The 16,613-nt window shown below is 44.6% G+C and overlaps 1 protein-coding gene across 1 annotated transcript; it reads right to left on the bottom strand.

The window, feature by feature from the left end:
- Positions 1-9,157: 9,157 nt before the first annotated feature.
- On the bottom strand, positions 9,158-13,707 carry LOC116988895 (myosin regulatory light chain 2, ventricular/cardiac muscle isoform-like). Its single transcript, XM_033045903.1, has 7 exons — positions 13,594-13,707; positions 13,393-13,482; positions 13,048-13,123; positions 12,857-12,961; positions 12,246-12,324; positions 11,275-11,323; positions 9,158-9,517 (listed from the first exon to the last, which is right to left on the bottom strand). Exons 1-7 carry the CDS (start codon positions 13,594-13,596, stop codon positions 9,419-9,421), a joined length of 501 nt encoding a protein of 166 aa, XP_032901794.1. The 5' UTR covers positions 13,597-13,707; the 3' UTR covers positions 9,158-9,418.
- Positions 13,708-16,613: the final 2,906 nt, after the last annotated feature.

The raw sequence follows: 16,613 nt of genomic DNA, 5'->3' as shown, positions 1-16,613 counted from the left end.
CTGACAGCGGGCGAGCTCGCACCGCCTGCGGTTGGTCGACACAACGTAGACACGCCCCCCTCCCGCGGTTGGTCGACACAACGTAGACACGCCCCCCCCCCACCGCGCACGCGCGATCGCACTCGCCCCCGTGGGCAAAGATACAAGAGGTTTACCTAACACCGTTTTCTGAATAATGTGGATTCCCTTCAGTTCCTCCCTACCACTAGATCCTCGGTCCCCTAGTATTTTCGGGAGATTATTTGTGTCTTCCTTAGTGAATACAGAACCAAAGTACTTGTTTAACTGTTCTTCCATTTCTTTGTTTCCCAATATAAATGCACCTTTGTGTTTAAGAAGGATGCTGGAAAATCGAAGGTACACAAAAATGCCGGAGAAACTCTGCGGGTGCAGCAGCATCTATGGAGTGAAGGAAATAGGCGACGTTTCGGGCCGAAACGTTGCCTATTTCCTTCACTCCATAGATGCTGCTGCACCCGCTGAATTTCTCCAGCATTTTTGTGTACCTATAAATTCACCTTTGTCTGACTGTAAGGGACCTACATTCGTCTTCACTAATCTTTTCCTTTTTACATACCTAATGAAACTTTTACAGTCAGTTTTTATATTCCCCGCAAGCTTTCTTTCATGCTCTTTTTCCCCTTAATTAACCCCGTTGTCCTCCTCTGTTGAGTTCTAAATTTCTCCCAGTCCTCTGGTTTGCTGCTTCTTCTGGCCAATTTATATGCCTCTTCCTTGGATTTAACGCTGTCCTTGACTTCACTCATCAGCCAAGGTTGAGCCACCTTCCCAATTTTATTTTTTCGCCAGACAGGTATGAACAATTTCTGGAGTTCATCCATGCGGTCTTTAAATCTTTGCCATTGCATCTCCACTGTCAACCCTTTAAGTATCATTTGCTTTATTCAAGTTCAGGACCTTAGTCTCTGAATTAACCTTGTCACTCTTCATCTTAATGCAGAATTCCACCATATTATGGCCACTGTTGCCCAAGGGGCCTTGCACAACAAGATCACTAACTAATCTTTCCTCATTACATAATACCCAGTCTAGGATGGCCTGCCCTCTGCTCGGTTCCTCTACATATTGGTTTAAAAACCCATCCCGTATATATTCCAGGGACTATTACCAATTTGATTGGCCCAATCTGTATGTAGATTAAAGTCACCCATGATAAACGCTGTACCTTTGCTACACACATCCCTAATTTCCTGCTTGATGCTATCACCAACCTCCCTACTGCTGTTTGATGGTCTGTGTGCAACTCCAACAAGCGGTTTCTGCCCTTGGCTATTTCACAGTTCTACCCATACCGATTCTACAGCATCCAAGCTAATGTCTCTCCTTGCTATTGCATTAATCTCCTCTTTAATCAGCAATGCCACCGCACCTCCTCTTCCTTTCTGTCTATCCTTCCTGAATATAGAATACCCCTGCATGTTTAGCTCGCAGCCTTGGTCACTTTGAAACCTTGTCTCCGTAATTCCAACTATATCATATCCCTTAACTACTAATTTGCGCATTCAATTCATCCACCTTATTTCGAGTGCTCCTCGCATTAAGGCACAAAGCTTTCAGGTTAGTTTTTCCTTTCCCCCTTCTACCTTTTGCTTTTGTCCTCCTTTTATGGCCCCCTGTCTCCTTGCATTGGGTCCCATCCCCCTGCCCTGTTAGTTTAAACGCGACCTTTCCTGCATTCTTTTCCGTTAGTTGCACGGATAAAAAGGGTTATGGATGGATTATTTTAATGGATGCTTGATGGTGAGTGAGCAAACTCAGTGCATGAAGGGCCTTTTTCTAAGTTGTGTCTGTGACTTAATAAGAAAAATATCTTCACCCAAAGGCTGGTTAATGTTTGACATTTTATATCGCAGAGGGCTGTAGAAGTTATGTTCATTCAAAACAGAAATTGACGGATTTGTGGACATTGGGGGCATGAAGGAATGGCTTACTACTGTTCCTATTTCTTATCTCCGTCTTGGAAGTTCTTGCTTGACATCACAGGGACACAGTCTAGTGGTTGGAATCATAGCTTGAACACAAGAAGATGGTTGTGGTTGCTGAGGTCAATCATCCCAACACTTAAACTAAAAAAATGATGATGTGCACACACTCACACCCAATAACAAGGTTGTTGCACACTCACACATTTATCCCAGTACAATGGGGATGCACACTTATGCTTTAGCTAAGAACACTGATGATGCCAATTTAAATGTTCACCCCAGAACATTCGGTGCACACTCACAGATAGACCAATAACATTGGTGATTCACACTCACACCTCAAATCAGTCGTGTTACACATTCTTCCGTAAAAGAACATTGGTGATGCACACTCACAAATACACACAGAAAGTTGGTGATGGAGACTCACCTAGAAAAACGGTGAAGCACACTCATAACACTCATGATACATACTCACACATTCACCCAGAACACTGGGGATGCGTACTTGATCACCCCAGTATAGTGATGATACCTGCGCACACTGAAATATAAACAAAAATTCTGGAAAAGCTCAACAGATCGGGCAGCAACTGTAGAAGGATAAACAGATATAATATTATTAAAGTGGATGATCTTCCCTCAGCCTTTTATACAGAAGTTGTATGAACTGCTGAGTATAAGAGTATGTAGAATATTTTGTTTTATTATGGACTTTTAGTGGAAGAATGGTTGGAGAGATGAAGAAAAGCCTTTACAATCAAAGGGTGGTGGGGTCTAGAACTCAGGGTCTGACAAGGTGGAGGTAGATATCTTCCTCACGTGGATGCTGTAGAGCTATGTGTCTCACGCTGAGACATAGGATTAGGTTGGGTAGTGCCTTTCTGACAGCATAGGCCCTCAGGGCCAAACACCCTTCTGTTACACAATGATATAATTCATCAGCCTGAGAGCAGTATTAACAGCATTCAGTCTTTTGCAGAGGGGACGTGTGGAAGGCATCATACATGATTGATGGGGATGGAAGCAGAATCGCATTCCTTTGTATTGTTTCCAGTCGGCGATCTCAGCTAAACCTGTTGATCTTTGATGGAGACAATAGTTTAATGCAGCTGTTATGAGTAATGAACTAACAATATTGCTTTTGTCTAGCAACTGGGTCAACTGCATTGTATTTAGACCAGTGTGGTTTTCAGCACTCTGCACTGACTTCAACAGCTTTTTTTAGTTAAACCAGGGATCAGTGGGGGATTCTCCACAGCAGCTGACCCACTCCTCATACAGTCAGACATGTCACTGTGTGGGAAACAAAAACTCACGTTAATTTTAAAACACCGGTTTGGGAAAAGGTGGAGTGGAGCACTATTGGATAAGCTTCGAACTGATTGCTCCCCTTTCAGATGGACATTATTGAGCAGAGTGTCAACATGAATTAAATGTCCAAACAATGTGTTGTACATTTCCTGGAAGTTATTTCACATATTTTGGCTGTTGTCTTTGTACCATGCACCCAGCAGCCATTGGTGGATTATCTGCCAATGTACCCATTGGATTCCCTGCCCAGCTGGCAGTTTTTGGTCTCTGACTCAGGCTGGTATAATGTAAGAAATGCAGCCGTTTGTTTGCAAGAGGAAGGTTAAGGCGGACTGAGTGGAGGTGTTCAGCGAAATGTTCGCCGAGCCTGCGCTTGGTATCGCCGATGTACAGTCTTTCCAGGTGAGGCAGAGGTTCACTTGCACCTCCTCCAACCTCATCTACTGTATCTGCTGTTCCGGGTGTCAACTTCTGTACATCAGCGAGACCAAGAGCAGGCTCGGCGATCGTTTCGCAGAATACCTCCTCTCAGTTCGCCTTAACCTACCTGATCTCCCAGTTGCTCAGCACTTCAACTCCCCCTCCCATTCTCAATCTGACCTTTCTGTCTTGGGCCTCCTCCATTGTCAGATTGAGGCAGAGCGCAAATTGGAGGAACCGCACCTCATATTTCGCTTGGAGAGCTTACACCCCAGCAGTATGAATATTGGCTTCTCTAACTTCAAATAGCCCTTGCTTTCCCTCTCTCCCCCTCCACAGTTCTCCCACCAATCTTATTCTGACTACATTCTATCTTTGGCCTGCCCACTCCCCTGATATCAGCCTGAAGAAGGGTCTTGACCTGAAACGCCACCCACTCCTTCTCTCCAGATATGCTGCCTGACCTGCTGAGTTACTCCAGCATTTTGTGTCTATCTTTGCTCCAACTCAGAAATCTCTCTGTTGAGGCAAGGGAGTGGCAGGAGTTACTGAACATACCTGGCTGCATGGTACTTACACACAGGATGTTGGCAATGTTTGGGAGAATGGGAGCGTTCTCTCGGTCCTCTCCCTCGGCAGAACATTTGGGATTGTACACTGCTGCAATCCACCAGTGGTCGGGAATAGTGAGTTCCAGGGGGGACTGGATTGGCACACAAGATGTTGCTCTGACAACACACTGCTGCAGTCACATCAATGGATATGGGGAGGCTGGCACAGTGTTACTGATTGTGAATGAGCAGCCATGATCACAATGAATGGCGGTGCAGGCTCGAAGGGTCAAATGGCCTCCTCCTGCACCTATTTTCTATGGATCCATGAATCTGCCAGGCAAAACACCACAATGCCCATAAAGGTTGGTGGAGAGAAAAGTCAGGATGGGCTTGCCCTGTAAGATACCAAACTTCACACATTCTGCCTCGATCAGATATAGTGATCGGTGAGACCCGGCACCCCACAGATCACAGTAACCCAAATCTTTGATGTGAACTGCTCACTATGACAGCTTCCCAATCCAAACATACCCCAACTATTCCTACTCTCCATGTCCATCTGTTAATCAATCCCCAACCCACGACTTGTCTCGTTCTGCATTTAGATTGCTCTCAATGATGGTTCCATTTGTTTTGTTGCCAACTGGCAAGTCCATGCCCTTGTTGTCTCTTGGCAGCCCCATGAGAAATTCCAGTTGGGAATCAGTCTGAGCAAGATCTGGGACCTAATCATGTGCAACAGATCTTGAAAATCTTGATCTAGGCTGCATTTCAACAGGCCGAATTGTTGGTTCCCAATGATCTCTTGAGATATGAGACTGCTGGCAACTGAAATCCTAACAGTCCTTCTATTTGCATTTAGTCTTCCAAAAATAATGCCTTCTGGTACTGGGAGAGGTCTACTCCCAGAGAGAGCCAGTTGAAACCCACTTTTTATGGCCATTACAATACAAAAAAGCTGGGGTGACTGATGTGATTTATTTTCAGTCAGGTGTTAGTAAAGAAATATGACTCTCAGTCATACGGCCAGAATTCCTGAGACTTACTCATTCCTCTGGTTGCTGTTCATAGAAATGTGCGGTGGAGGCAGAGGAATGTGCTTTGTGTCCATGGCTCCTTTGGCGGCTGGTCCGGATGATCAGAAGCCTAGAATCAGTATCTATGTTCTAGGTAGATCATGTGCAAAATTGAAATTTGCCCTGAGTAGACTGCGCTCATTTCTGTGTGAAACAGCAACTGTCATTCATTTGGACAGGCAGCCAACATATTCAATGACATTTCAATGACTAGTCAGCACTGTGGCCTCACCGTTGTCTTCCGTTAAAACCAGCTTATCAACAGAAGCAGGAGAAGCCCATTTGTCCTTCTCATCTGCTTCGCCATTCAGGAAAATCCTGGCTGAACTTTTACTTCAATGCCAGATTCCTTTACTAAATTATAATCCCATATTACATTGTCATAAAATCGATCGATCTATGCCTTCAGTATGCTCATAGACTGGGCCTTTGCTGTCCACTTGGGTAGAGAATTCCATAGGTTTGACAGGGATTATTAGAGATGGGACATCTTTCTGGAATTATGTGAATAGCAGGCATTACATAAAGTGAGAACCAGATTTATTTTGTTATTGGCACATCAATTATGCCCAGAGCATCTTTGCGCTGTCTATCAATAATTGTGATTATTAAGATTCAAGAGAGTCAGCCATCACAACACTCTAGATTCACTGTCCTCAAATGTTTTCCGACCATCCACATGAATTACCTTTGGCCCAACAAAGGTGTTTAAACATTCAGAGGTGTCATATCAGTTACAGTGGAAACATTAAATTCAATGGAACCATTTGTCAGACTGAAAATATTGAAATAATTGATGTTATTGTGGCCACTGTAATTTTATTGAATTACTTGCTGTTATTTTGTTCTTGAGAACATCAAACTTGATATCCTTTGACTTCATAAGATCATAAATGATATGAGAAGAATTAGGCCATTCGGCCCACAAAATGTAATCCGCCATTCATCATGGATGATCTATCTCTCCCTCCCAACCCCTTTCTCCAGCCTTCTCCCTATAACCTCTGACATGTTTGCTAATCAAGAATCTATCTATCTCTGCATTAAATACCGTATATCCACTGACTTGGTCTCCACAGCCTTCACAGAATTTCACAGATTCACCACCCTCTGACTGAAGAAAGGATTCAAAGAGATTCTACTGAGAGGGTCTCCAAGGAAATGCTTGCTTGTCATGATGAATAAAGATCTTTTACATCAGCTTCAGTGTCCAGTGTCTAGACCACAATTACAACAAGGTTCACTCTGGGTGAATACGTTTGTTTTCATCTATGCCTGTGTGACCAAATACAGTGCTTTCAGGAAGTATTCAGACCCCTTCACCTTTTCTACATTTTGTTACGTTATAGCCTTATTTTAAAATGGTTTAAATTCATGTTTTAAAATCATCAATCTACACATAATACCCCAGAATGAAGAAGCGAAAACAGGTGTTTAGAAATTTTGGCATAGTAATTGAAAAGAATAAGTGCCTACCATCATCGAGCAATGGCTCTTGTTTATGGGAAATGGTGTTTCTTTCCATATTTACGCTGTGATTCACTTTTACCTCTAACTGAAGGTATTTTCTTATATTTGTTTGCTCTGTGCCATCCGGTCACACTGGTTATCATGAATCATTTCACTAAACCTCTCTGTAGACTTGAGCTTTTTCTTTAATTAACTGTCCGTCCCAACTCCAGCTATTTATTTTAAAGGCTTAGCTACAGCCTCAGAGATTGAATTTGCCTAAACAGTGCTCTCACTGGGATCTAACTAAAGCCCATCGCCACCAAACTGTGCCCTGTACAAGTCCCAGTGGGCCAGATATTGAAATCTAGTTCACCTACACCAACCTACGAACCATGCATTTACCTCAATTCTTATTAATTCTGTGTCACGTGGCTCAGTGGTAAATTATTACCTTTGTGTTTCAGCTTTTTAATTTGAACCCTTTCTACTACTATCTTTCAACAAATCTCCATCTTTGTTCTGTCTTTATTGATGGATATTGGTGGACAATGTCCAGATCTTCCCTCACCTTCTCCAAGTTCCTTGTTATCCACAGAGAGGTCCAGAACACTGTCATTATACAAGCCACACAACCTCGTGCTCACAGCTGTAAAGAACAGGGTATGCGCCCCAAACTTTACTTTTTCTTAATTGACCTACATGGAACAGAATGACAAACAGGTACAACATTTATACAGCTTGTGGACAAGAGCAATGCTTGATGCTGGATCAGCAAGCTCTACACAGCAGGGGTTGTTCAAGCTGGTGCAAAGGAATGTTGGGAACTGTACTGAAACTCGCTGATCCTTTCAGAGTATGAAGTACAATCACACGCTTACAAATAATTTTCCACCCAATCTAGCAAATATTTAGTGATGTTTTAAACTGCTGTTAGCATGGCACTCAACAATTTCACAGAGCTAACTGGAACCCAGCTAATGTCTCAGTAAACATGTGACCCATAGTATACGGTGGGACTTCAGTCTTAAATTGGCAGTTGGGAGGCACTGGACCACCATGGAGGATGGGTAAGTGCAGGATGGAGGAGGGGGCTGCCTCGCACCGCACTCTCTGGGAACTATCCTCGCTCTTGGATACATCCCACTCATCCAAGGAATACTGTGGAATAGCTGAGTGTCTCAGATAAATTTTGTCTACTGGGTATGTTTGTCCTAGGGTTGTACAGCACCAACAAACAGGTGTTTCCACCTGCCCATGTTGACCATTGTACTTAACCATACTGATCCTATTTACCCACATTTGGTCTGCAGCCCTCAAGCGCTTGTTTAGATGCTTCTTAAATGTCATGAGAATATCTGCCTTTACCATCTCCTCAGGCAATGAGTTCCAGACTCCAACCACTCTGTGTGAAAAGATTCTCCTCAGAACCCTCTAAATCTCTTCTCTCTCACCTTATTTCTATGCCATTTTGGTTTAGACACCCCCACCAATGGAAAAAGATTCTTATAATCTACCATGTCAATTATCCTCTTAATTTTGCACACCTCTATCAGGTGATAGCCTCTACTCCATGGAAAACAAGCCCGGCCCATCCAGTTTCTCCGTAGAATTTAATACTCCATCCTAAGCAACATCATGGGAATCTCCTCCACACCCTGCCTAGTGTAATCACATCCTCCCTACATTCTGCGTGGTAAACAGAACTGCACACAATTCTCCAAGCATGCCCTATCCAATGTTTTTAACACGCTATACCAAGAAATTCCTGCTCTTACATCCGATGCCTTGGATGATAAAAGATTCTTCATCACTCTATTTACTTGTGTTGTCACTTTCAGGAATTCCATGGGTTTGTATACTCCCCATGCCCCTTCCATTGACTCTGTATGTCCTACCCATGTTTGACCTTCCAGGAAACATTACTTCCCACTTGCCAAAGCTAAGTTCCCTTTGCCAGCACTCTTCCCAATTTTCCACTGATTATGATTTACCTTCCTGATACTAAACTCCAAATTTCCAAATTTATTCGTCCTCAACTTTATAACCTGACCTGGTGTAATTTAAACATAGCATCTATTATTCTATAGATGGGCCAAATGCAGGTAAATGGGACCAGCTCAGAATGACAACTTGGTAGACATGGACAAGGTTGGGCCAAACAGCCTGTTTTCACGCTTTATAGCTCTATCTGGTTTGTAGCCCAGTTCAACAGCCTTCGCACTGCCCATTGTACCTCAATTTCAGCCTTGGGATCCTATGTGTGTTCTGGTACCTGGTCTACACCAACCCTATCCATAGATCATGCAGATTACTCCTTACAGTAAATTAGCACGTAATACATGTACACATGAGCCTAAAGTAGTTAGGACACCAGCATGAATAAATCAAAGGTAAGAATGGTGCAAGCAGAAGATATTTATTACAATGGAGCTGGAGTTATGACCAAAGTGTAAACCAAGTTACAAAAAAATTACATAGCCAGAACCATAAGTCAACATCAGAATATTGGAAGTCAACATATAAAACACAATGGTTCCACAAGTCATTGGTGAATTCCAGGGTTTAATGAGATAGTTTCTAATCATTAATTGCTAGGAAGGAAAGTTATTTGGCCCCCAACTCCATTCTTCATCTTGCAAGGAGAGTTCCTTTGCTCTTAGTCCTTCTCTTCACCATGAGTGATGATATAGCAGAGACTTTTGTAGTCAAGATTCCCCAAAACATCAGGAGGGAAGGCACCAAACATCTGCTTACACTGGAGGGAGAGAGTGAAAAAGAAAAGATGATGGTCACAGAAGCACGGCTCAGCTGACTGAAGTAACTTTAACTTTTTCAGTTCCAGATGTGGAACTTCACGGAGAGTTTCCCTAACACTGGCCCTGACTTGTAACAATGGAGCCCCAGTTAGGAAAGGCTGTACCTTTTTGTCTGGGATACCTCAGACGTAACAGCAGGTTGTGGCAGCAAATGGGCTCATTACATATCAGTTCATTCATTTCTCATGAGATCGCAAGTGGTTTTATAACAGTTGACACAAAGCAGGATCATGGCAGCTCAGGATCAGCACAAAAATTATCATCATTGTGTCTCTAAATCTTCAATGAATACGCAATCTGTATGAATGGGTGTGTATGTACATACATGAGTGTGTATACCTACATGTAAGACTGCATGTCTGCGTCTATGACTCTGTGTATGCATTTTTGTGCACATACTCATTTTGTACCATGGTTCAGGTAAAACAATCTCACTTTTACATTTAATTAAAGGTCTGGGAAAGGAAAGGATCAGTTGCAAGTTCAAAGGGTGAGCAGTAGTGACCAGAATGTGCCATGAAGACACAAGAGACTGCAGATACTGTCATCTTGAGCAGAAAACAAAGTGCTGGAAGAACTCTGTAGGAAGGAACTGCAGATGCTGGTTTAAACCGAAGATAGACACAAAATGCTAGAGTAACTCAGTGGGACAAGCAGCATCTCTGGATAGAAGGAATGGGTGACGTTTCGGGTCGAGACCCTTCTTCAGACTATGCTGGAAGAACTCAGCAGGTCAGTCTGGTCTGAGGAAAGGTCCCAACCTGAAATGTCATCTGTCCATTTCCCTCAACAGTGTTTTTGCTGCATTGGGTGATAAGATGGGTTTGCAGGATTCAAAGGAAGAGGCGGCAGAGCTCGTCTTCATGGACTGAAATTGCCAAAGCCCAGTACCCAAAATGGTACCAGACCCTCTAGAGTTAATAAGAGTGACAGGAAATGTGACTGAAACTTACAAGACTTTCAGGCAAGGGCATGTAAGTAGGTTTCCAGGTGAGACAAGGAACCTCAGATGCTTGTTTACAAAAAACACACAAAGTGCTGGAGTAACTCAGAGGATCAGGCAGCATCTTTAGGAGGACGTGGACAGGTGACATTTTGGTTCAGGACCCTTTGTCAACTGGCTGAGGAGTTCAGTGCCAGAAGGCACATTTTGAGAATAAAGGTAGGTGACTGGGATGACAAGTGTATTCGCTCAAAGGGTGACAAGCAGAGCCCCTAAGCGTGGTCATCATGAAACTATAGTGTGGCCAAAACCAGTGCTCTAGATTTGTTATAATTCTCCGAATTGATTCCCCTTGGAGAAGTCACGCAGAAGGGGTATAATCAAGTATCACACAGGCTCTGGGCACAAGAGGGGAGTAGTCAACATTCCAGCTGGATGAGGAATGCACAATTGTTGCCCAGAGATACTTAAGGATTCACCACCTGCCTATCGCATTAGTCATTAAACTGCTTTAACAGGCAATTGGAATTTCAAATCTCATACATCTGCTAGTGAAGGGCAACTAGGTCATAGAGTTTGTAGGAAAGATTCTGGCCAAATTAATAACTATTAATGTCAGTAAACCATTCCCAGAGAAATCATACCCGATTGTAACTCGGAACATGAATTGGCTGGATCTCTGGAGAATTTTAATGTTAATACTATCATCAAGTGAAAATCTGATATCTAATATTAGCAGCTTTCATTCATTACCTCCTCGTCATTAAATCGGTCTGCTTGGGTCTGCAGCATTTGTTTGAAGCTGCAATAGAGAGAAGAAAATTTACAGTGCACAGTTCGCCAACTGGTTAGATAAGTGAGTATAGAATTGCAATATCTATTGCAGTAATGTTAGAAGTGTTCGTTATTAACAAAGAACAAGAACCATCTTCACATACATATGACAGAAGAGACCACATGGCCCAGATAATCCAATGCCGGCTTCACTCCAGAGCAATCCCTGTGGTCTCATTCCCCTTTGTTTTATTCCCTGCAGCCCTGCAATTTACTTTTTCCTCTCACCTTTTTCATTTGATTAATTTGCCACCTACTTACACTATGTGTAATTAGGAGTAAAGTGCCAGCATGCCCAAGGGCTTAGAGAGGAAACTAGTATACTGCACCAGTTCCTGTCCAGATCTCTCCTGCTTCTTGTGCAGCTGTAACACACCTGAGCCCTGCAGGATCTCACAGACGAGTAATGGACTTCAGAAATAAGGACGATAAGGAAGTGCTAATATTTCACAGGGAGACACAGAATTTCAAAGTGGACTTAACAGGAAGACAGAGTGAAACAAAACTTCAAGAAGGAACCGTGCAGTGAAACACTGGACTTTAAAGGTAACCATTTGCTGTAAGAGGAATATACATTAATAGAGGAATGTCGGTTTAACAGAGGGACACAGGTGTTGCTATTGATGTCCATAGAGGCATAAGTGTTCAATAAAGGCACAGGCATACAAAAAGGAAAAAGAAGCTCCCAACGAATTGGGGCATTCATGGATTAAAATTTCCTCATACAGTTATATTGTTCTTCATTGTGAAATATAATTTTCACTGAGGTGCTTGTGAAGACAGGAGGAATATAAATGTCTGTACACATTGATTGCATGCCCTGGAAGATGCTTTTTCAACAATCTACAGTGGATAAAAGTGTAGACGGTTTCTGACTGTTTTACACTTACTAATCTGCTTTGATATGTCCTTTGCCTTCTGGGTCAAAAATCTTAAAAGCATTGAGAATTGTTTCTTCTGGATCAGCACCTGTACAAATGCACAGGAAGAAAAAGATCATTAACACACACTTATAATCCAATCATTATTTTTGGTAAAAAGACACAAAGTGCTGGAGAACTCGGCGGGTCAAACAGCATCTCTAGAGAAAACGGATGGGTGATATTTTGGGTCGGGATCCTTCTTCAGACTGAGATGCTGCTTGAGACACTGAGTTCGCATTGGTGGGCTGAGGAGCCTGGATCAATGCCCCTGTCCCACTTAGGAAACCTGAACAGAAACCTCTGGAGACTTTGCGCCCCACCCAAGGTTTCCATGCGGTTACCGGAGGTTTTTGTCAGTCTCCCTACCTGCTTCCACTACCTGCAACCTCCGGCAAACACCTGCAACCTCCGGGAACCGCACGGAAACCTTGGGTGGGGCGCAAAGTCTCCAGAGGTTTCCGTTCAGGTTTCCTAAGTGGGACAGGGGCATTATTATATGCCGTGGGAAGGCCAGGGAAGGTGATGGCAATCACCTAATGTAACCTTCGTCATCTCACATCATTTCTTGTTCACTTTACCTTTCAGCTTCTCCCCGAACATTGTGAGGAAGATGGTGAAGTTGATCGGTGCAGCGGCCTCCTTCAACATCGCATCCAGCTCCTCGTTCTTAACATTCACGCGACCTGGTGGAAGAGAAGCGCATATGTTCACATCGTGTGTCTCCTGCACTTTGTGAAATCTCTGAAGACTTTGTAAAGAGTGACCCTACCCAGAGCAGCGAAGGTGCCTCTCAAATCTTCCCTATTGATGATACCATCTCTGTTTTGGTCCATAATAGTGAAAGCCTGCGGGAGAGAGGATTGAAATGCAACGCGAGCTTTCAGTGGGTGACCACCCCCAGCCAACAATTTACAACTTAATGTTATATTCTGGACAGGTCTCCCACTGCCGGTTTTTATCAAACCATCTCCCAGCTCAGGTGTTCCACCTGGTTTCCAACCGCAGAACCGTGCGCGCTGAAGCCGCCAGGGCTAGGCACTGGAATGGTTCTGCTGGGTTAACCTGGCTGGAGTGTGGGGCTGGACCTCTCCTGATCTCACTCCCCCCCACTCACCTCCTTGAACTCCTGGATCTGAATCTGGTCGAAATTGGAGAAGACATTGGAACTTCCCTTCTCCATCCTCTTCTTCGCCTTTTTCGGGGCCTGAAACAGATGAGGTGACAATCAGCATCAAAACTGGGAGAAGGTGAAGGGGGTGGGAGAGGGAGAGGGAGAGAGCGGGCAAACGAAAGTCCAGGGGCGTCCGCCGCTCACCATGACTCTGATCCTGTGTCGGGCAGATTGTGGGCAGACCCTAGCTTATATAGGCTGCGCCGAGGGTAAAAATACCGCGCTCCAAGTTTGGAGCCGCCGTTCCTCCAGCTAAGTGGTCGGCGCCCACCGGGAGCTCAGCGACCTTCACCCGAACGAGCCGGATCTTCTGCAGAGAACGAGGGAGGGGGGGAGAGGATCCAGGTTCCCGGGGACCGGTATTCCACGGGGAGGAGGTAGGGAGGATAGCAGGGGAGAGGGCAACAGGGAGGGAGATCGTGGTGAGGGTGAAGTCCTGTTCCGGGGGGGGGGGGATACGCAGGGAGACCAGGTACAATGAGAGGGAAAGGCTCTACCGCGAGGTGGGGGTGGGGTTTCTATGGGGAGAGAGCTGGCCGGGGAAGGTGGGGAGAGGAAGGGACCTCTCCCAATATTGTCACCGAACCCGTTGGCCAGGGAGGTGCTATTGTAGTCTGGCAGGCTGACCTTTCCCTTGCAGTGGCCAGGCGTCAGGTCTCGGACATATCATACCTTGACCACCATTGCCCATAACCCATACACATCATGAACATCAGGCACGAAGTGCTGGAGTAACTCAGCGAGTCAGGCAGCATCTCTGGAGAACATGGATACGTGACATTTCCGGTCGGACCCATCTTCTGGAGTTACTTCAGCAATTTGTATATATTTTTTGTAAACTAACATCTGCGGTTCCTTGTTTCTACGTCCAATGAACCATCACTGATCTTATCGTCTCTTGCAATCTTCCCTCGACAGCTTCCAACCTTTTGGTTCGCCAACCCTGCGCTGCCCATTTTCTATTCGTTTCCGAAATCTACAAGCAGGTCTGCCTTGGCAAACGTGCTGTTTCTGCCCCATCTCTAAATACCCCAATTCTATTCCACCTCATCAACATCCAATTTATAGGTCTCCTTCACTTAATCTTTACCATAGATGTCCAGGCCCTTTACACCTCCATTCCCCACCAGGAACGTCTCTGGGCCCTCTGGTTCTTCCTTGAACAGAGAACCCGTCCGTCCCCCTCAACCAACTCTCTTCCTGAACTATTAATAATTTTGCTTTTGACTTCTCTCAACGCGTTCGTCTAAGGTGTAGCCATGGGTACCCGCAGGGCCTCCAACTATGTCTGTCATCTTGTTGGTCACGTGTAGACCATGCTGCGAGTTTGTGGCGAGCGCAAACACTTCTAAACTCGCAAATTAGGTCCTCACAGTGGGACAGGCCCTTTACGTTGAACACCATCTCTGACAACACTCTCCCTTTTCTTGATCTCTCTCCCTCCATCACACGGGACAGACGTCTATTATAAACTGTTTAGGGAAAAAACTGCAGATGCTGGTTTAAACCAAAGATAGACACAAAAAGCTGGAGTAACTTAGCGGGACAGGCAGCATCTCTTGCGAGAAGGAATGGATGACGGCATCCATTCCTTCTCTCCAGGGATGCTGCCTGTCCCACTGCGTTACTCCAGCTTTTTGTGTCTATCTATTATAAACTCACTGACTCACATAGCTGCAGCGACTGCACCTCCTCCCACCCTAGCTTTTGCATGATACCTCTGAGAGAACGTAGTTCCCTCTGAGAGAAAAGAGTTTGCCACACCTCTGTCATGGGGATCCCTTCCCTTTTTCAATGCCTCATAAAACGAACACAGAACAGTTTAATAAAATGGCAACACAAGTAGATGGAATCGTAATGATGGCTTTTGATGTACTTGTCTTCTTTGGTCAAGGCATAGAGAACAAGAGTCAGGAAATCATGTTGCAACTTTATTAAACATTGGTTAAGCTGCATGTGGAGTTTTGTGTGCAGTACAGGATGCCCCACTATAGGAAGGATGTGGTGTGAAGGCTTTGGAGAGGGTGCGGGAGGTTTACCAGGGTGGAAATTGTCAAAGACAAGAGGACATTGCTTTAAGGTGAAAGGGGCAAAATTTAAAAGAGACTAAACTAAGTGGGACCCGTTGGGTCCCATGTTCACACGGGAGGGCTGGTCCTCCGATGCAGTGGGCTGAAGGGACTGGTTAGTATGGACATTGTGGGCCAAATGGATTCTTGAGGTGGCAGTTCAGTCACTCAAGCCTGATGTGCTGGCAGCTCACTAACGGCTGGTGGACTAACAGTTGACTCATGGCCATTCTTTAAAATTCCACTTCAAGCAGGGTGTAAGGCAACCAAATTCAAATGCAGTTTCCTACCATTTCAAGCAGGGTACAAAGCCACCAAATTCAAGTCCAGTTTCTTGCCACTTCAAGCAGGCTGCAAGGCCACCGATTCAAGTGCAGTTTCATACCACTTCAAGCAGGGTGCAGGGCCACCAAACTCGTGCTGTTTCCTGCCATTTCAAGCAGGGTGCAAGGCCACCAAATTCAAGTGCACTTTCATGCCACTTCAAGCAGGGTGCAAGGCCACCGAATTCAAGTGCAGTTTCAGGCCATTTCAAGCAGGGTGCAAGGCCACCAAATTCAAGTGCAGTTTCATGCCACTTCAAGCAGGGTGCAAGACCACCAAATTCAAGTGCAGTTTCATGTCAATTCAAGCAGGGTGCAAGGCCACCGAATGCTAGTGCAGTTTCATGCCATTTCAAGCAGGGTGCAAGACAACCACATTTAAATGCAGTTTCATACCATTTCAATCAGGGTGAAACCACCATAAAACCACACAAAAAAACAACATTCACAGTTCAGTAGACATTTAGTGTGTTTAGTTGATTCACAGCTCACAGTCGTGACCTCTCTCCCCCATCTTGCAGAGACTGAGCCACACCCACACTTATGGGTTTTATAATCCCTCCCCCTCCAACTGGAAGGGGCGAGGCCTTCATGGCATGATTGACAGTAGAGAGATTCTCAAAAAAATATTTTAACACTAACACCACTTTTATTTTTAATTGATGGGAAGAATCTTCTGCACCTGATGAGTGGTGAGGAACTGAGTAAGATGGTCAAAATATCACAGCTGTAAGTGATAGCGTTTTATCTAAAATCAATATTCGTGCAAACA

Source organism: Amblyraja radiata, chromosome 28 (genome assembly GCF_010909765.2).
Source record: "Amblyraja radiata isolate CabotCenter1 chromosome 28, sAmbRad1.1.pri, whole genome shotgun sequence".
Taxonomy (NCBI): domain Eukaryota; kingdom Metazoa; phylum Chordata; class Chondrichthyes; order Rajiformes; family Rajidae; genus Amblyraja; species Amblyraja radiata.
The sequence above is the reverse complement of the archived record's forward strand: the minus strand, read 5'-3'. Positions and strand labels throughout refer to the sequence as shown.